This window comes from Oncorhynchus gorbuscha, linkage group LG23 (genome assembly GCF_021184085.1).
Source record: "Oncorhynchus gorbuscha isolate QuinsamMale2020 ecotype Even-year linkage group LG23, OgorEven_v1.0, whole genome shotgun sequence".
NCBI classification, from domain to species: Eukaryota; Metazoa; Chordata; class Actinopteri; order Salmoniformes; family Salmonidae; genus Oncorhynchus; species Oncorhynchus gorbuscha.
In genome coordinates, this window is record NC_060195.1 from 55,557,783 (window position 1) to 55,578,825 (window position 21,043).

At 42.3% G+C, this 21,043-nt stretch overlaps 1 protein-coding gene and 1 pseudogene across 3 annotated transcripts; one reads left to right on the plus strand and one right to left on the minus strand.

The window, feature by feature from the left end:
- Positions 1-274: 274 nt before the first annotated feature.
- On the plus strand, positions 275-14,248 carry LOC124011644 (patatin-like phospholipase domain-containing protein 4). 3 transcript variants are annotated; one of them, XM_046325102.1, is made up of 7 exons: positions 275-676; positions 12,000-12,187; positions 12,299-12,393; positions 13,061-13,196; positions 13,452-13,517; positions 13,641-13,793; positions 13,982-14,247. In XM_046325102.1, the coding sequence occupies exons 2-7, from the start codon at positions 12,002-12,004 to the stop codon at positions 14,111-14,113; spliced, it is 768 nt and encodes a 255-aa protein (XP_046181058.1). In that variant the 5' UTR covers positions 275-676; positions 12,000-12,001; the 3' UTR covers positions 14,114-14,247. The 3 variants fall into 3 exon arrangements, with proteins under 3 accessions (XP_046181058.1, XP_046181057.1, XP_046181059.1); XM_046325101.1 differs by lacking the exon at positions 275-676 and adding an exon at positions 11,503-11,657 and having other exon boundaries at positions 13,982-14,246; XM_046325103.1 differs by lacking the exons at positions 275-676; positions 12,299-12,393 and adding an exon at positions 11,503-11,657 and having other exon boundaries at positions 12,000-12,195; positions 13,982-14,248.
- Positions 12,967-20,992, minus strand: LOC124010695 (annotated as a pseudogene).
- Between the last annotated feature and the right edge of the window lie 51 nt (positions 20,993-21,043).

A 21,043-nucleotide genomic window follows, 5' to 3' on the forward strand; every position in this document is an offset into this window, starting at 1 on the left:
GAGCCATGAAAAAAAATTGAACAAATAATCTAATTAAGAATGCTCTGGCTTTGTCATAAGATTGTCAACATAGTCAAAATGCAAAACTCCTGAGCCTCAATCAGTTTGCATTATTTCAGACAATGCAAAGCCGGAAAAGTTCTAATCTGGATATGAACTTGAAATGATAATGCTATTTCAGATGAGGCATCGCCAGAGGATGTAGCCGGAGGGATGTAGCCGGTAGCCGGAGGGATGTAGCCGGAGAGATGTAGCCGGAGGGATGTAGCCGGAGGGATGTAGCTACAGCACAATGAGATATCTGATTAGTGCCGCTCTTCTGTTTATGACTTTGATTCTAAAATACTGTTCTCTGAAGACGACCTAAACTGAAGGACAAAGACGTTTAGAGGTGAAATGCGTATATACGTTTCACCAAAGGTGCTTCTTGGTCACCTTCGTGTCGTCTTCTTGCCTTCTTTTAAACAGATGAAATGGGATGAATGTGGTCACTTGATCAGATTCAGATCGAGGAGGACATCTTAAACCTATTTTGGGAGCATGTCCCCATACAGACGTATCCTGTATTGCAGAAATAGGAAAAGCGAGCAGAAGCTAAGACACACACATACCAATTGGATTACAAGCTATTCTACAGCGAGGACCCAAGGAGGATAAGCCTGTCTCTAATGTGCCGGTGCGTAAAGATATAAATAGAAAGACAACAAAAAAATAATGAGGCAGCTGTGTAATTGACAGAATAATAAAGCAGTTGTTCATTTTTAAATGGTAAATATGCTTAAGCACTTTAAATCAAACCTCTTACTGTGTCCTTTGTTGAACCACCCTGTATGTCAGTGTAAGTTAGGTTCAAAGTGCTGGAAGTCTAAGCCGGTGTCCTCCTCTTGTGTACTAGGATATAACTAGGGTTCCGATTGTATTTCCTCGTGAGGTCACATGGTCAGGGTAAACGCAGGGTCCGATGTCATATCAGAATGAGGAATGAACGTAGATACTGACTTCACTTAAGACGGAACACAGTATTTCAATTGTGTGAATCCGGGTAATGTTGTTGAGCCTAAGCTACTAAGATATTTAGGCAACAAACTGTTCCAACATATTTTTGTCCCAGGACTTGAGATGCCAAACTTTATATCTTCTGAATGTTGTAATGGATCCTGTTTTATTTTTGGAACAAAATATTAATATTTGATTAGGCCAAATACCACAGTGAGGACAGATACTTGCAAAAAGACTTGAGGTTTAAGTTATGCATCATTTAGTGGAATTTCTATTTGATGTTCATGAGTTCATCTTCAAAAGGCTAAGCCTGAAAAATACATTCTGAAAAACCTGTTAAATCAATCACAGGCTAAATTATGTATTTAAAGTATTGCTTTTTATTTTGTTTATAATATGAGTAAAGTGAAAGGGGTTTATAGACAGACCAGAATGGGCATCTAATGATTGAAGTAAAAATCTGAGTTACTGAATTGCCTACTGAAAATTTCAGCTGGTTGTAAGTACTCCTCAATATCACATCAGATACTGAAAGCCTTTCATTGAGCAATGTATTTTGTATAGAAACGGTCGACCCTCAAAGATAAGGTCAAAATGTGGGTGAATTGCACATGATTCGACTGTGAACGGCAGTAAAATTTAACAGCCAGTGTGTGACAGAAAAGCAAAATCAAAAATCAAAAACAAAACACTAAGTTGACCCCAGGTCAACGCCAACATGGTGCAGCTACAGCATTAGGAACAGAATAAAGTGTGTGTGTGTGTGTGTGTGTGTGTGTGTGTGTGTGTGTGTGTGTGTGTGTGTGTGTGTGTGTGTGTGTGTGTGTGTGTGTGTGTGTGTGTGTGTGTGTGTGTGTGTGTGTGTGTGTGTGTGTGTGTGTGTGTGTGTGTGTGTGTGTGTGTGTGTGTGTGTGTGAGCGTGTGTGAAAAACTGAACCTTATGATAGTGTTCAGTACTGTATGTTTATGGACATGTTTATCAAGTTCAATCTACTGAATGTATCTGTGTTTTTGATGGAATGTCAAAGCAAGGCACTAATTAGAGCACAAGAAATGAACAAGTATATATATTTTTTACAATGTCACATATTTCATATTTGTTCACAGGTCTGCACAAAAATGACGACAGTGCACTTGATTCAGCACACAAACTTTTTATCCCCTCTTCTCCTTCCTTTCTTTCTTTGAAACTTCTCCCGTTCCAGAGAGTGATTGAGTTTCAACTTGGCCCCGGCTTCAATGTGATATGGAACACCTTCTCCCAGACCGAGCATCCGTTCTCAGAATCACAACTACTGTTATTTCCTCCTCTCCTTTCTGAGGGATATCCAATATTTTTCACCTTTTAATAGTTTGTCATCATTTTATCTTGGGAAGGAACACAGTGAGGAGTCAGAAATGGTCTGAGATTTGTAACTGTTAGGCCTCTGTATCTTTCTTATTGTTGTCAATACGGCTGTTCTGTTGAAGTCGGAAGATTACAAGCACTTAGGTTGTCTTACATTACACATATCATATGTACAGTTGAAGTTTACATACAACTTAGGTTGTAGTCATTCAAACTCGTTTTTCAACCACTCCATACGTTTCTTGTTAACAAACTATAGTTTTGGCAAGTCGGTTAGGACATCTACTTTGTGCATGACACAAGTCATTTTCCAACAATTGTTTACAGACAGATTATTTCACTTACAATTCACTGTATCACAATTCCAGTGGGTCAGAAGTTTACATACACTAAGTTGACTGCCTAAAAAGATGGCATGGCTTTAGAAGCCTCTGATAGGCTAATTGGCATAATTTGAGTCAATTAAAGTTGTACCTGTGGATGTATTTCAAGGCAAACTCAATCTTCAAACGTAGTGCCTCGTTGCTTGACATCATGGGAAAATCAAAAGAAATCAGCTAAGACCTCAGAAAGAAAACTGTAGAACTTCACAAGTCTGGTTCATCCTGGGAGCAATTTCCAAACACCTGAAGGTACCACGTTCATCTGTATAAACAATAGTACACAAATATAAACACCATGGGACCACGCAGCCATCATACTGCTCAGGAAGGAGACGTGTTCTGTCTCCTAGAGATGAACGTACTTTGGTGTGAAAAGTGCAAATCAATCCCAGAACAAAAGCAAAGGATCTTGTGAAGATGCTGGAGGAAACAGGAACAAAAGTATCTATATCCACAGTAAAACAGGAAAGAGTGCCTCTACAGGCCCTCCAACACCACTTCCAGCAGCATCTGGTCTCCCATCCAGGAACTGACCAGGACCAACCACGCTTCGCTTCAGAAGCAAGCCAGCAGTGGTATGCAGGATGGTATGCTGTTGGCTTAGTGGACAATGACCCCAAGCATACTTCCAAATTTGTGGCAAAATGGCTTAAGGACAACAAAGTCAAAGTATTGGAGTGGCCATCACAAAGCCCTGACATCAATCCTATGGAAAATGTGTGGGCAGAACTGAAAAAGCGTGTGAGAGCAAGGAGGCCTACAAACCTGACCCAGTTACACCAGCTCTGTTAGGAGGAATGGGCCAAAATTCACCTAATTTATTGTGGCTACCCAAAATGTTTGACCCAAGTTAAACAATTTCAAGGCAATGCTACAAATACTAATTGAGTGTATGTAAACTTCTGACCCACTGGGAATGTGATGAAAGAAATAAAAGCTGAAATAAATCATTCTCTCTACTATTATTCTGACATTTCACATTCTTAAAATAAAGTGGTGATCCTAACTGACCTAAGACAGGGAATTTTTGCTAGGATTAAATGTCAGGAATTGTGAAAAACTGATTTTAAATGTATTTGTCGAAGGCGTATGTGAACTTCTGACCTCAACTGTATATGACGGAAATATCTACACACAAGCTGTCACAGTCTCACGTCAAAATTAGACATTAATCCATGTTTCTAAAATGGCAAATTTCAAAGTGTTTGTGGTAATAACTCAGGCTTTTGAAGGTTAGGGTTAAGTTTAGCCATTAACTCTGAAATCTTGAGCTTGGGCATTAAGTCTGAATGGTTAAGGTAAGGGTTAAGGTTTGGGATAGGCTTCAAACAAAAATCTTAAAGACAACTGTATATTGCTGGATTTGGATATGGAACCTTTTGCACTAGAAGCAGATGCTTCCACACATTCCCCACTGCCAACGCCCTAGCAAAACTCAAACCTTCTTGAAGGTAACATCACTCACTGCTGCCCCTAGTGGCTAACACTGACTTGTTTCACAGGTGACCTGGCTGTCGAAACAATATTGAGACAGGCCCTCTCTGTGCTATGTCTAATATAAGCCTAGCTTTCTGACGTCATGATGCCGTTTCACAGTTCCACCCATAGCTTTGTTCTTACCTTCAGTCTGGGTTGATTTAAAGGCTATATTTGTCCGCTATTTTTACCCACATGCAGCTCTAATTGGGTCTGATGACGTTTACATTTGTGCTGTGGGTTGTGAACAAAGGCAATTTCCCCTTCTCTGCAAGTTAATGAAAAAATTTAATATTCTTATTGTTCTTCTACAGTGAACAGTACTGTCGTTCATCTGATATATTGTTCAGTTCTACATGCTGAACAATCAAATCACTTCCATGTAAAACGAAATAGATCAATAAGTGATGCAGCAGTCTTACTATGACGAGAAATGCGATTTTAGCGAGTTGTATACCCACTCACGTCCTCTCTTCCTCCATGTGCAGACAGAGTTATATTGATAGTGATATCATTCGAATATTCATACTCTTTGTACACAGTGCAGATAGCTAATAACGGCCTGTCTGAAAGGCGCCTCACCTTTACCCCTTCATCTGTCTCATCTAATTGTCTTTCCTATAGGTCTGCCTGTTGTCCTTCCATCCCTCTATCCATCCCTGCACCCTGCCCTCCACTCCTCTTTCCATCCCCCCAGCTCATGAATTGCATTTCCCCTTCAATCTACAGGAAGTATTTGATCTTTTAGCAGATTTATTTTATCAACATGACCTTGCTCTGTCTTTGCGGTGGCAGTTACACTCATGAGCAGCGGCCGGACGGGGAGAGAGAAATAATGACCCCTCCCTCTCTCTTTCCCTCCATCTATCCCTCCCTACTGCCTCCCTCCTTCCCTCTGTCTATCCCTCTCTCCCTCCATCTATCCCTCCCTACTGCCTCCCTCCTTCCCTCTGTCTATCCCTCTCTCCCTCCATCTATCCCTCCCTACTGCCTCCCTCACACCAAACAAAAAGCTCCTGGCTTTATCGGTAAGCACTAGCCATGAGAACTCGAATTACCTCTGGATTGCGTCCTAATGGCAACCTATCCACTATGTAGTACACAACTTTCGAACCGGGCCCTATTTCGCTTGGTCAAAAGCAGGGCGCCATCTAGACAATAGGGTGCCATTTGGGACAAAGTCCTGGTTTCAGTCACAGCACAGAGGAAGAGGATGCTCTTACAGCTTTTCTTTCCTCCACATAATTCTTTTGTCGAGTAGTTTCTTGTCTTAATTATAATTATGTCCTCGTTCCATAAGCTTTATATCTGAAATTGGACTACTTAATTTAGCTCGTTTTGTCCTTGAGAGAGATATTGCAATCATTTTACTGTAGGGGGTGATGAGACATGGGAGGAAAAATGAATACCACAATTGCACCATCTCAAATCAAATCCAATGTTATTGGTCACATACACATATTTAGTAGATGTTATTGCGGGTGTAGCGAAATGCTTGTGTTCCGAGCTCCAACAGTGCAGTGGTATCTAACAATTCACAACAATACTCACAGATCTAAAAGTAAAAGAATGGAATTAAGAAATATATCAATATTAGGATGAGCAATGTCAGAGTGGCATTGACTTAACTACATTTACATTTACATTTAAGTCATTTAGCAGACGCTCTTATCCAGAGCGACTCACTACTGTGATGGCCTTAAGATAGAAGATGTTTTTCAGTCTCTCAGTCGCAGCTTTGATGCACCTGTACCGACCTTGTGTTCTGGATGATAGCAGGATGAACAGGCCGTGGCTCGGGCGGTTGATGTCCTTGATGATCTTTTTGGCCTTCTTGTGACATCGGGTACTGTAGGTGTCCTGGAGGGCAGGCAGTGTGCCCGCAGTGATGCATTGGGCAGACCGCACCACCCTCTGGAGAGCCATGCGGTTGCGGGCGGTGCAGTTGCCATACCAGGCGGTGATACAGCCCGACAAGATGTTCTCAATAGTGCATCTGTCAAATGTGTGAGGGTCTTAGGGGCCAAGTCAAATTTCTTCAGTCTCCTGAGGTTAAAAGAGGCACTGTCACGCCTTCTTCACCACACTGTCTGTGTGGGTGGACTACTTCAGATTATCAGTGTTGGGTACACCGAGGAACTTGAAGTTTTTTCACTTTCTTACTCTTACATTAGAACTTGTTATGATGTGTTGTAAGTGGGTACACAGAGGCTATAATGCTTAAGGGGTCCAAATGATTCAGATTTTATGCAATTTACACTCATAGCTATATTGGTCTCATTGAATCTCCATGTAATCAAGAGTTATCATATTGTACATTGCCATGGGCAGTTATTGGTACCAGACTGCTAACGTCTACCTTAAGATCATACAGTGGGCTATATTGAATAAGGGTAGTGTGTCTTGGAGTATTGATTTAATGAGACTCAACAACATTGGTTGGGCTTTCACAGACATGGTGCTACTATTGAGTCAGTCAGACCTGATTCTGTCTCTTCTGTGTTTAAACCATGAAGAAAAATGTTTACCCGCCACACTCGTGTTATTACCGACATCTCCATATCTCACCCACCGCTTATACATTATCTCCACTTCATCATTTAAACAGTCCATCACCCACCCACCCACCCGCCCACCCACACACACACACACACACACACACACACACACACACACACACACACACACACACACACACACACACACACACACACACACACACACACACACACACACACACACACACACACACACACACAGACACACACAGACACACACAGACACACCTACTCCTGAACGACACGATAGAGACAATGTTTTTCTCTAGAGAGCGTAACCCGTCTAATGCACATTATATAAAACCGTAAGCAAGACTAAAGGAGCAGGGAATTTGTGCTGACAAGCCAGTAAGGAGGAGTATGTGTGAGACTAGGGAGAATTCCTATTGTTCTGGTATTCTGGGGCCTTGGGAAATAAGTGCTGACTGTTTGAAGTGGTTGCAAAGGAAGGATTGAACTCTGGGGACTGTGCTTAAAGTGTAGAGAGATACAGACAGAGGCTATCTAGCTCTAGCTAATAATATAAGCATATATACACAACTAGTTTATTATTGAAGTCATTACATGATAAGATTATGTACGTGGATGGACCCTTATGGGGATAAACTGGGCTCTCTATTAGAATACATTAACTGGTTGAAAATACTGCTATAAATTAGGATGTAGACATTATTAAAATGTGTGGTCCTGTGTAGCTCAGTTGGTAGAGCATGGCGCTTGTAACGCGCTTGTAACGCCAGGGTAGTGGTTCGATCCCCGGGACCACCCATACGTAGAATGTATGCACACATGACTGTAAGTCGCTTTGGATAAAAGCGTCTGCTAAATGGCATATATTATTATTATATTATAAAATAACTAATTGAAATAATTTCCTGCTTCAGACAAGAAAATATGCAATTAATCTGAAATAATGAAAACATACATTTTTGTAATTTCAGAGGACAATAGTCTTCATGGGGTCCCCTGTGCTGTTTTGACTCGGTCCCAACAGAGTCCTCCATCCTACTACCTTACATGTACTTTACAGGAGGCTCCACATGTGGGCATCGTTGGCAGGGCAGCAGACAAGACAGAGGATTAATCGGTCCAAAGTGTTCTCCTTCTCCAGGATCCTGTCTGGCACGTTTAGGATGTTGAGCCATCGAACTGCAATCTAGTCAGGCCACAACAATTAAACCACACGTGCCCTATTCATCTAAATGGGGGACACTGGCTTCATTCTTTATAACACAAAATGACTTGTCACAGCAAAGAGAAGAGCCGTGGCTGAAGAACAATAATAACACAGGTGTTCATCTCTAAGGGTTTGGAGGCTCATCATTGCAATTCGTGAGAGTTTGTATAATATACAGTATACTGAACAAAAATATAAATGCAACATGTAAAGTGTTGGTTACACTTCATTATTTCTCTCAAATGCTGTGCACAACTTTGTTTACATCCCTGTTAGTGAGCATTTCTCCTTTGCCAAGATAATCCATCCACCTTGCTGATTAAACAGAATGATCATTACACAGGTGCACCTTGTTCTGTTGTCAATAAAAGGCCACTCTAAAATGTGCAGCTTTGTCACACAACACAATGCCACAGATATTTCAAGTTTTGAGGGAGCGTGCAATTAGCATGCTGACTGCAGGAATGTCCACCCGAGCTGTTGCCAGATCATTTTATGTACATTTTTCTACCATAAGCCGCCTCCAATGTCATTTTAGATCATTTGGCAGTACATCCAACTGGCCTCACAATTGTAGACCACGCCAGCCCAGGACCTCCACATCCGGCTTCTTCACTGCGGAATTGTCTGGGAAAGAGGGGGAGGGGGGGTCATTCTGATTGGCTAGGGCTGGCTCCCCAGTGGGTGGGCCTGGCACCCAAGTGGGTGGGTCTATGCCCACCCAGGCCCACCCATGGCTGCAGTCCTGCCCAGTCATGTGAAATCCATAGATTAGGGCCTACTGAATTTATTTCAATTGACTGATTTCCATATATGAACTGTAGTTTGGTCAGCCAGTCCAATAATACAAAGGGGACTAGGTCTCCCTCAGCCTGTCCGCCCCCCTCACTCTCAGCGACTGACACACATGATCCGAACCCACATCCAGCAAAGAGAGTTCCTCCAGTCAGTGACAAATATATATCATTGGACAAATATATATTATTAATAATATTTTTTTTAAATGTGGGAAATCAGTTGGGGTCTCAACTTACTGTTGCGAGTTAGAATAGTAGAATACACAAGGTTGCAATTTCATTTTTTTTTATACTGCATCAGCAGTTTTCCTCTTATTATGTCAGTCACTGACATTCAAGAAGAAAAAGAAATGCACACGTATTAAGACGAGGTGCTGGCTAGTGGAGTAGAAACTTGAAAATAAAAGAAAGCCGCACACTCTTGGAGCTCAGATGCAAAAATGTGAGAAGCACTGACCCTGATGAAGACAGATTGGCTGTCGAAACGTTGGTATTACATTTTTGCATCTGAGCTCCAAGAGTGTGCGGCTTTCTTTTATTTTCAAGTTTCTACTTCTACTCTAAGTCACTGACATTCACTCAATTAGCCCATTTCAGCTACCATTTTACAGATTGGTAGGTAAATTAGTTTGGGAGGTAAACCAGCTTTCTAAACCTTGTAGTAATCATGGCTGAATTACTGACCGGGCACGAAGGGAACCTCCAGGGGGCCACCCTAAACGTTTTGGGGGGGCCCTGACCTCCAGGAGGCCATCATCGATTTTGATAGTCAACCAGATATCGTATGAACATACTGTACATTAAAAACGCAGTATCATATAATGCAAAATGCATCATACAGGGATGATTTCTGTATTTTGACATTTACATATCTTGAAAACTTGATTGCTGACAAGCTAAACGTTTTGGGACTATGTCAACAATGGGCTAATGAATCAATTATTAAAATATAAACTCAGCAAAAAAGAAACGTCCTCTCACTGTCAACTGCGTTTATTTCCAGCAAACTTAACATGTGTAAATATTTGTATGAACATAATAAGAGTCAACAACTGAGACATGAACTGAACAAGTTCCAAAGACATGTGACTAACAGAAATGGAATAATGTGTCCCTGAACAAAGGGGGGTGGTCAAAATCAAAAGTAACAGTCAGCATCTGGTGTGGCCACCAGCTGCATTAAGTACTGCAGTGCATCTCTTCCTCATGGACTGCACCAGATTTGTCACCTGCAAGTTCCTGGACATTTCTGGGGGGAATCACCCTCTGATCAAACAGGTCTCAGGAGTACTCAATGTGATTGAGATCCGGGCTCTTCGCTGGCCATGGCAGAACACTGACATTCCTGTCTTGCAGGAAATAAAAAATATAAAAAATCAGAACGAGGAGTATGGCTGGTGGCATTGTCATGCTGGAGGGTCATGTCCGGATGAGCCTGCAGGAAGGGTACCACATGAGGGAGGAGGATGTCTTCCCTGTAACGGACAGCGTTGAGATTGTCTGTAATGACAACAAGCTTGGTCCGATGATGCTGTGACACACCGCCCCAGACCATGACGGACCCTCCACCTTCAAATCGATCCCACTCCAGAGTACAGGCCTCAGTGTAACGCTCATTCCTTCGACGATAAACTTGAATCCGACCATCACCCCTGGTGAGACAAAGCCGCAACACGTCAGTGAAAAGCACTTTTTGCCATTCATGTCTGGTCCATCGAGGGTGGGTTTGTGCCCATAGGCAAAGTAGTCGGTGATGTCTGGTGAGGAACTGCCTTTACAACAAGCCTACAAGCTGTCAGTCCAGCCTCTCTCAGCCTATTGTGGACAGTCTGAGCACTGATGGAGGGATTGTGCGTTCCTAGTGCAACTCGGGCAGTTGTTGTTGCCATCCTGTGCCTGTCCCCCAGGTGTGATGTTCGGATGTACCGATCGTGTGCAGGTGTTGTTACACGTGGTGTGCCACTGCGAGGATGTAGCGCTGTCTTAGGCGTCTCACTGTACAGAACATTGCAACTTATTGCACTGGCCACATCTGCAGTCCTCATGCCTCCTTGCAGCATGCCTAAGTCACGTTCATGCAGATGAGCAGGGAGCCTGGGCATCTTTCTGTTGGTGTTTTTCAGAGTCCGTAGAAAGGCTTCTTTAGCGTGCATGTTCATTAATTGTTTCCATGTGTTTGATGCCATTCCATTTGCACCATTCCAGCCATTATTATGAGCCTTCCTCCCCTTAGCAGCCTCCACTGAAATGCATGTGCCAGGTGTGCAGGAGCTTGGAGGGATTTGTAGTCTTGCATGTCTACTTTGATGCTAATAGTATTTTCGAATCTGAGAGTAAATTGAGCCGAATATATTGATAAAAGTCACCTTGTCAGAGAGAGATTTACAGAGTTATCAAAACGTCACGCCAGGGAAAGCCATGAAACACATACCTTGTTTGAAGTGGTTCTAAAACCCTCTATGGCAAAAAAAAATCTGTTTTTGCTGGGTTTTATGGGTATTATGACTTGTCCACTCTGGGGCTAGAGTTTTAAGAGTGTGTAACATTTTAAAGTCATAAAGTGTAAATGCGTGGCTCGCAACGGGCCCAAGACCGCAGCGTGTATGCATTATTGTAGCTCAGCTGCTTCTATAGACGTCAAAGTATAATTTGTTCAGTAGACATTCCACTTTTTATTGCACAAACACAAACCAGACCATGTACCCCAATGTTTTCTTACAGGTTTAGTCAATTTCACCGTATTTCAACGGATAGTTGCGTAAATCGTTGTAGGCTTTTATTTTGAAACAGCGCGGAAAACCCGGAAGTAAAGCACGGATCGAGCACTTCTTTACATTGTCATCGTATTTGTAAAGCAGTGCAGAATAAGCATTTTAGTTTACTGCAATTGTTTCTAAAACCATAATCCCACCATAAACGGTAAGGAAGCTTTTTTTATGTGTGTGTAGATAAACCTTGAATGCTACACCTCGTTATTAACGTGCAGGGGGACTTGTTGTAGTTTACAGTATTAGTTCGACTGCCTCTGTAATGAGTGAATAAGCCTACTACGTATGTTGTTCAGCCTAGACTTCTAGTTTCCCACATCAGATTTACTAGTGCTGCCTGCCCCATGCAGTTATCTAGCTACGAAATTCCACTGTGCTAATACGGATTTGATTAGGCTTTTACGCGATATTTCACTGGTGAAGTTACAGTAGCTATGTTTGTCAATCGACCTAGTTTATTCAATGAATAATGCTATCTATGTTCTCTTTATAGAGATGACAGTGCCAGTGGTGAACCTTTCTTTTGCTGCGTGTGGATTCCTGGGTATCTACCAACTGGGCGCATGTGGAGCCATCCTGAGACACGGAGACAAGCTGATGAGCTCTCTCAGGGCATGTGCCGGGGCATCTGCTGGAGCTCTGGTGGCTGCAGTGATGGTCACTGCTCCAGACAAACTACAGGTAAGATGGTAAGGTCTTCATCATCATCATCAGCCTATTCTTCTTTTCCTTGTACATTACTGTTGTGTTTAGTCCTACTGCTGGTTGATGCATTTGGTCTTTTTCCAATAGAGTGTCAAAGAGTTTACCTTCAGATTTGCGAAAGATGTCAGAAGCCAGAGGTTTGGAGCTGTGACTCCTGGATATAACTTCATGCTTACACTCAGGTAGTCACTAACTCTGAGAGAGCTATACACTGAATATACCAAGATTAGGAACACCATAGTATTGAGCTGCACCCCCCCCTCTACAAGTTGTCAAAAGCATAGCCCATCTTGACTTACAGTGCTTCTCACAGTTGTGTCAAGTTGGCTTCATGTCCTTTAGGTGGCAAAAGAAAATCCATCTTTAACCTGTCTCCTCCCCTTCATCTACACTGATTGACGTGGATTTAATAAGTGACAGAGCAAGTGTTCTTCATGTGTTGTATACTCAGTGTATAGAACAGTCATATTCAGATGCATATGCACACATAGTTAGACAGGCAGAAACACAGAGAGCCAGTTGGTTGGGTTGAATGGGAATAAGTGTTCATAATGCTTTGTACACCGTGTATTTCTTTGCGTTAAAGCCACGTCTAGATAACTGGGTGTGTCAATCATTTTTTCATTTGTATCACCTTTATAATAAATGGAGCTATTCATTTGTGGGAGTAAATTAAACCTAAGGCTGTAGAACTGAACATTGGTTGCGTTTGTATCTTCATTAAGTGCACGCATTACACAGCCAGCAGATCGTGTAATAAGTGCATGTTTTATTATAGAGCGGTACAGTGTTGTTAAATTCATTATTAAAAACATGACAAAAAAGCATCTGTCCCTTTGTTCTCCCCAGGGAGGGAATCGAGGAGTTTCTGCCTGGCAATGCCCACATTAAAGCAGGCAATCGCCTTCACATCTCTATAACACATTCAAAAAGTGGCAAGAACACCATCGTGTCCAGCTTTGCCTCCAGGGAGGACCTCATAAAGGTAGCCGGCCACAAGCCTGAGCAGATTATATTACTGTACCTTGGCTTTAACACAAAATGTTGTCGCAAATGTTTGAGGAGCATGGCCATTGTTTTCCCCCTGATACACTGCATTGTTGGGTCAGTTCTTTAGCCAGTCAAGTGACAGAGAAATGCATATCTAACAATATGTGTGGGTCGAGGAACCTTTACAAATCTCTTTCGCTACATATTTTAGGATTAGGTCTGACCTAGCCTTTGCTTCTTTTAATTGAAGGCACTCTTGGCCAGTAGTTTTGTGCCCGTCTATGCTGGAATCAAACCGGTGGAATGGCAAGGACAGGTAATAACTTGAACTGCATCTCAAACTCAACCCATTGATGTTATCCATTACGAGCTGACTGTTACTTATTTGTTTGTTTATAACTGAAAATCTATCAACTTAACTGTAACACACATCCTTCAGAAATGGATTGACGGGGGATTCACGGATAGTCTCCCCATCCTGCCAGAGGGACGTACCATCACAGTCTCCCCCTTCGCAGGTCCCCAAGACATCTGCCCAAAACACAGAGGGCTCATGAACCTCCACCTCAAACTGGCCAACATGGACGTAATGGTGAGTATGATCACCGTTTGATTACATGTTCACAGGGATAGACAGTACACATCTTCAACAAGTGTGTATTGCATTCATTGTATGGTTTTGCACATCATTTTGCCTGGACAATTCTTTTGCCGTATTTAAAATTGCTTTTGATTTTGTTGGTGTTTTTGTTGATGTTTTGTGTTGTTTTTATCCCTCAGTTTTCCAAAGAGAACATCATCAGGTTAAACCAGTCCTTATTCCCTCCGTTAGAGGAAAGGATGAACCAGTATTGTAAAGAGGGTCATGACGATGCAGTGAGGTTTCTGAAGAACGAAAACTGGATCCAGTAGTGTTGTATTTCAATTGAGTATTCTTTTTATTATAGTGTTTTTTCTTGTAATTATGGTGTAATCACATTATTTATTTTAGATTTTAAAGTGTGTAAAATAAAAAAAAATACAATAATTCAAGTAAAATGTATCATTTTCTCTTTGCAAATCCACTGTAGCCCATGAAATCAACAGTAATAGCTACTCTATAATCCGAGGAGACGTTGGAATATCAGCCAACTGCATGTAACTATATCTCATGTGAGGTAACGAGGTGAAAATCAGTCTTTGAACACGCCTCACCATCAATTTTCAGCAGCGATCCATTACCCCTGAGCCAGTAGTGGCAGGCGGTGGGGAAATCAGTAGGGCTCTTCATGGAAGTACATAATATAACGGGCAGTGGCGTCACGCTAACCTAGTGGAGGTCCTTCATCTCCTCCAGGACAAGAATGTAGTACCCCTTTGATGATACCATAGAAATGGTTGTTTGAACTCTGCACGTTCTTCTCTCCACCTGAGGAACCATTTAACTTCCTCCGGTCCTCGGGTATCGGCGTGCACTGTGTTCAAGAGATCTTCTTTTTCCCCCCCGGTGGTTGAACTCACACACACTCATTACACACACCTCCCTTCGGATCTTCTGAGGATACTTCTTCTTCATGCCTGGATAGAAACCAAGGCAAAATGTGCTCTGTTTAAATGACTCGCGGTCTTCAAATCCAGTAGCAATTGCTGAAATAGTCTAACCCCAAAACATTGAAGAACCATATCTGCATCTATTAACACGACAAGGCTGAATTATCATAACTACTTACCAAATGTGACTGATAAAAGCATAATTGTCCAAAAAGACTTGGATGAGTTGAAATAAATAACGTTTAGCACTGTACACTCGTCAGCATGAGGGCAAAGAGCTGATCTGTACACTAAAGCTGAGATTTAGCTTGATCAGAAACCACATAATGACTATGTAAACATTTTTGTCCAATCATAAAAATATCTGTTATGTCACAATCAGTGTTTCAATTAATTGTACATCAGTTATACATCACAAACTAGGCCATACAGTCCTGTATGTAAACATGATTTACCATCCACACACTAAAGTGAAGTAACCATGGTGTTTTCCTACCGCTATCCAGCCTCCCTGCTGTTGTTAATAATTAGCCCATTTTTTTTGTCCACAGTTGTAATTAACACCCGGGGACATAGATTCCCTGGCGTATGGTTTAATATTGTTTAGGTTTTCTCCTCTGAGGAAAACTCTGCTGCGCTCCACTTCTCTGGCGTCCGGGAGCATAGAGGCTGGGCTGGATGTGACGGACCAGTGGCCAAGCCGACACACGGGAGCTACGTCCCAAATGGCACTCTAAATAGTGCACCACTTTTGACCAGAGCCCTGGCCACTGGTCAAAAGTGGTGCACAATGTCGGGAATAGGGTGCCATTTGGGACGCAGTCCCGAGTCAAAGACAAGATAAAGAGCTGGCTTCTATCACTGCCAAACTCTCTCTGTTGTGGATGGATCCAATAATGATCAGCCACCGTGATTACAGGGCCATGGATGGAGGAAAATAATTAGATTTATACACAATGTCAGAATATCAGTCAAGTAGAATATCAGTCAAGTAGAATATCAATCCCAGTTCTAGTGATAGTGGCTGTCGTTCTGTAGTTGGTGCTGGTAGTTATTAGTAGCAACAGTAGTGCTGTTGTAGCTGGTACCCCACCTAAGTCAGACCATTAATCATTTACACCAGAAAAATGTGTTGAAACAAATGAACACATGGTAATAACAAAATAACACATGGCATAAAATGGAACGGGTGTGTGGGAATGCACACAAAAAAAATCAGAATTCAGCATCCATCATATACTGTAAATGACTAAACAGGGGAGAGAGCACTCCTTAATATTCAGAGATTTGCTAATGGCAGTCGGTGACAAATAGACTGCTGGATATAGAGCAGGAGACTAAGATACATATAACTAAACGTCACTGAAATTTGAGATCAAATGAAGAGCCAAGCTTAAAGCTAGTCTGGGTGATGAAGATTTACGGCTGGCTGTGGCCACAGGGGGATGAGCCATGTGTGGCTCAGGGACTCTGGCTGACTCTGTACTGACTGTTGGCATTAGACATGGCAGCTCTACTGAACATCTTAATACAGCTCTATTCGTTAATACAGCCATGTCTTTTCATGTCGGTTGCCCACTCAGTTCCATTGCTTCTTGGATGTGCATATGCCTTTTACAGAGGCCCTGTAGTGTCTAAATGATGATTAGTGATTAAATGATCGTCGGTAACCTACAAGGGTAACACAGGGTTATTGTAGCACCCCGGAGGATAAAATTAGAAATTCAACTTGAGTTGGACCTTGTGCTAATCAGTGCACTGAGTTGCTGGCCTCAACAATCACATTTGATTCATATTGCTCCCTTTTGTCACAAAGTGCTTTAAAATGACATGTTAGTCCAAATAGCAGCATCTGCATAAACCCCTCAGGGAGCAAGCATAGGTGACACAATTTACTGTATGTTTTACTGGTGTTCCTGAGAGGACAAACACTAAAAAGTCTGTTATTACGGATCACCCAGTGAGGTCACACACACACACGTAAAGTAGATCCAGGTTACTTCTACCAACAAGTCCAGTTAAAAATGGGGGTATTTTCCCTGCTGTTTGTCTCTCTCAGATTTTGTTTACATACATTCTAAAAGATTGGTTCTGGGTTCCTACGTTACCCTCCCCGCAGCGATGATGAGCTGGTCCTGTGGAGAGTCTGCTGCTGCAGTGCTCCGGTGGCAGTCTCTCCCACTATCTCTGTCACACCTGCAGAGCTGGGAAAGGGAGGAGCAGTAGGGCTGCAGGCAAGGCTTCCATAGGAGGTGTCCCGGGGCGAGCTGGTCCTGAACGGGGGTGATGGACTCCTTATGGACGGCCACTGCAACCCGGATCTCCTCCATGACCAAGTGGAAGGCGGGTTCCGTGTCTGGGATCAGGGGCATGGTCTCCGAGGGGGTCGCAGGAGAGTTCAAAGAACAAGGCATGGGTATGCATGCAGGCTGTCCCGTTCTCGGGGTAGAAGTCGGGAGTGAAAAAGAACACCTTCCATTTTGAATAACATTAAAGATTTATAATGAATTACAACCACCATAGTAGTTTACTTTTCAAGTTAACTTCTTTGGGGTAGGGGGCAGTATTGGGTAGCTTGGATATAATCAGCTTGGATATAATTAGTCAATTTGGATAGAAAACACTCTGAAGTTTCTAAAACTGTTGATGTCTGTGAGTACAACAGAACTCATATGGCAGGCAAAAACCTGAGAAAAAATCCAACCAGGAAGTGGGAAATCTGAGGTTTGAAGTTTTTCAACTCAGCCCCCATTGAATATACAGTGGGATATTAGTTATGTTTCACTTCCCAAGGCTTCCACTAGATGTCAACAGTATTTAGAACCTATTGCGAGGATTCTACTCTAAAAGAGGGGCTCATAAGAGCTCTTTGAGTGAGTGGTCTGGCAGAGTGCCACAGCCTCGGTCTGGCGCGCTCACGTGAAAGGTAGCTACTTTCCACTTCATTTGTACAGGCAAAGGAATTGTCCGGTTGAAACATTAATGAAGTTTTATGTTAAAAACATCCTAAAGATTGATTCCATACTTAGTTTGACATGTTTCTACGGGATGTAACGGAACTTTTTTGAACTTTTCGTCCGACGTTCGGCGCAACCTGAACGCGCTTTTGAATTTGTTTACCAAACACCCTAACAAAAGAAGATAGTTGGACATAACTGATGAACATTATCGAACAATTCAAACATTTATGGTGGAACTGGGATTCCTGGGAGTGCATTCTGATGAAGATCATCAAAGGGAAGTGAATATTTAAAATGCTATTTCTGAGTAATGTTGACTACCCAATATGGCGGGTATCTTTTTGGCTAAATTGTTGTCTAAAGGCTGTACTCAGATTATTGCATGGTTTGCTTTCTCCGTAGAGTTTTTTAAAATCTCACACAGCGGTTGCATTAAGGAGAAGTTTATCTAAAGTTCCATGTATAATAATCGTATCTTTATCAATGTTTATTATGAGCATTTCTGTAATTTGATGTGGCTCTCTGCACAATCACTGCATGTTTTAGAACTACTGAACTTAACGTGCCAATGTAAACTCAGTTTTTTTTATATAAATATGAACTTTATCAAACAAAACATACATGTATTGTGTTACATGAAGTCCTATGAGTGTCATCTGACGGAGATCATCAAAGGTTAGTGATTAATTCTATCTCCATTTCTGCTTTTTGTGACTCCTCTCTTTGGCTGGAAAAATGGCTGTTTTTCTGTGGCTTGGTGGTGACCGAACATAATTGTTTGTGGTGCTTTCTCTGTAAATCCCTTTTGAAATCAGACACTGTGGCTGGATTAACGAGAATTTTATCTTTAAAATGGTGTAAAATACTTGCATGCTTGAGGAATTTTAATTATGAGATTTTTGTTGTTTTGAATTTGGCGCCCTGCACTTTCACTGGCTGTTGCGGGGAGGTTCCGCTAACCCTAACCCCAGTCCTAGACAGGTTACCTTGCTTACAAAAAACATTGGAATTTTTAATCATAATTAGCAGCACTGTTACAGTAATAAATTGCACTCTTAAAACTATTACATTGGAAATATGGACTTACTGTTGGGAGGCTGCCACCTGACAACGTTGAGATAGGCGTTACAGTAATGGAAGAGAAACTCGTGCTTTGATCCCTCAACTTTCACCTGCAGCAGGGGTACGAGGTCATGACCGTCTATCACTCTAGGAAGAGAAGACACACACAAACACACACACACACAATACATTATCTCTGAGACACAGAAATGGAGCATGCTGTAGGAATGATCCTTTGCGTAGGCAGAGAGACCTCAAAGGCCCTTGAAAACCTTTGATCAAAGGTTTAGATCAGCCTGATCCGTTTTTTCATTAGCTGAGATTTTTTCTAGCGGGTCCCTTTTGACACCTATTGTGAATATAATGTCTCTAGTTAGGGGGTGATTCAGAGCACTGAAAGTGCATATCATTTCTATGGTGACCTAGATTCCAAACCCTGTAGTTTTGACTGACAGATGAGGCTGCTAGAAAACCCTTCTAGTGCTTTGGACTTAACCATAGGAATAGATAGAAGTACTTGAACAAACAATGCCCCTCAGACCTCAGTAATTTCACAGCACCCACCTGTCCCCCAGTGCCGTCCCTCCGGCTAGCTTCACCACAGTAGGGAAGATGTCCATGTTGCTGGTGGGTTCATCAATGTCTTTCCCTGCAGGTAACATCCCAGTCCAACGGAGCAGTCTTGGAACTTGGATCCCTCCCCTCCCAGTTGGTGTATTTCCCTACTGCTCAGAGACAGATCGAAAAACTTTCTGAGGACTGAGAATATGGGAAGTCCTTTATCACTCGACTGAAATATAAGGCTTACCAGAACCTTTCATGGAAACGCCTCGTCTCTTATGCATTTAGATAATCTGAGCAATTTATCTAGTAATCTACTATTCTATTCTATACATTGACTGGTTGTGACTTCCCATTTACATTCCTATTAATATACCCTACTAAACCACAGCAGATGCAAACTAAAGCCTCTCTGCACCTGCACTTCTTAGGTTGAGTATTTTTACTCCTATAAAAAAAAGTAACCTATTAACAAAAAATATTGTTTTAACCGAAAATTTGACATCTGGCTGTTCGGCCTCTGTTGACCTGTTCTTTTGAAGCTGTTACAGACTGTACCTTGCTATATGCCATTCCAGCCTCTGTGCACCTCCCCCCGGACTATGATCTCCTCAAGGTGCACCAGCTGGTCTGAGGTCAGGTAAACCAGTGTGTTCTCCCTCAGGTTCAACCGGTCCAGAGTCTGCATGAGCTGACCTACGAACAGATGTTATGAAACAGGACATAATAGGTCAAATCCAATTAAATCTTCCAACCTTTTAAATATAATTAGTGTGGACATTTCAAATCTTGCAACCTTATAACTTATTGGACATAAAAAAAGAAGGCCATACAGAAATATAGAGTAAATATCAAGTCTTACCTACACTCCAGTCTACTTCCTGGATTGCGTTTCCATAGATACCGTGCTGACTGGTCCCCTGAAAGGCTGGCGATGCAAACATGGCCGTGTGCACTTGGATGAAGGAGAAGAACAACAGGAAGGGTAGTGCAGAGTTCCTGTCAAAATAGTAAACACACACGGTGTAAATGGAAGAAAATAATTGTATGACAACAATGGAAACTACCATGTACAGTATGCTTTCATTTTACAGACACAGTCACCTAGGTCACCAACCCTTTACACACGCTTTCCTTACATGCCCTTTAGAGTTTCGTCCCACACGCAAGACATAAATAAACAATAATCAAACACACTCACGCACACACAAACACTTGATTTGGCTTCTATTCTGTCTCAATCTATCATGTAGTAGGGGAAATATACATTTAAAAAACTCAACACACACCTTTCTCAAAAGTTCTGTGCTTCGTCTGTCATTCTCTGGGTCAGGTTCTCTGAGACATACGGCTGCTCGTCCACCTCCCGGTTCCTCATCAGAAAGCAGCTGAAGTCGGGGAAGTTGGCAACGAACGTACCATAGATGGCCGCCACGGCGCCCACCAACGCCACCACCCTCAGCACCGGCTTCCTCCACGCGGTGACCACGCCCCGCGCATGCAGGAAGGTCACGGTAGCCACACCCACTCCCAGGGTCTTGTAGGGTAGAGTTGCAAATATGTACTATCCTATGTCCCTGAGGGACAACTTTCTTTGTTTTAGCTAAAAGGTCAAACAAACTACATACAACAAACGACATTAAAACTAGTCCGGCTACCAGTCTGTTTATGCCATCATGCCAACTCCTTATCACTGTGTTTGGCTTGACAATGACAGCAATGGAGTTGG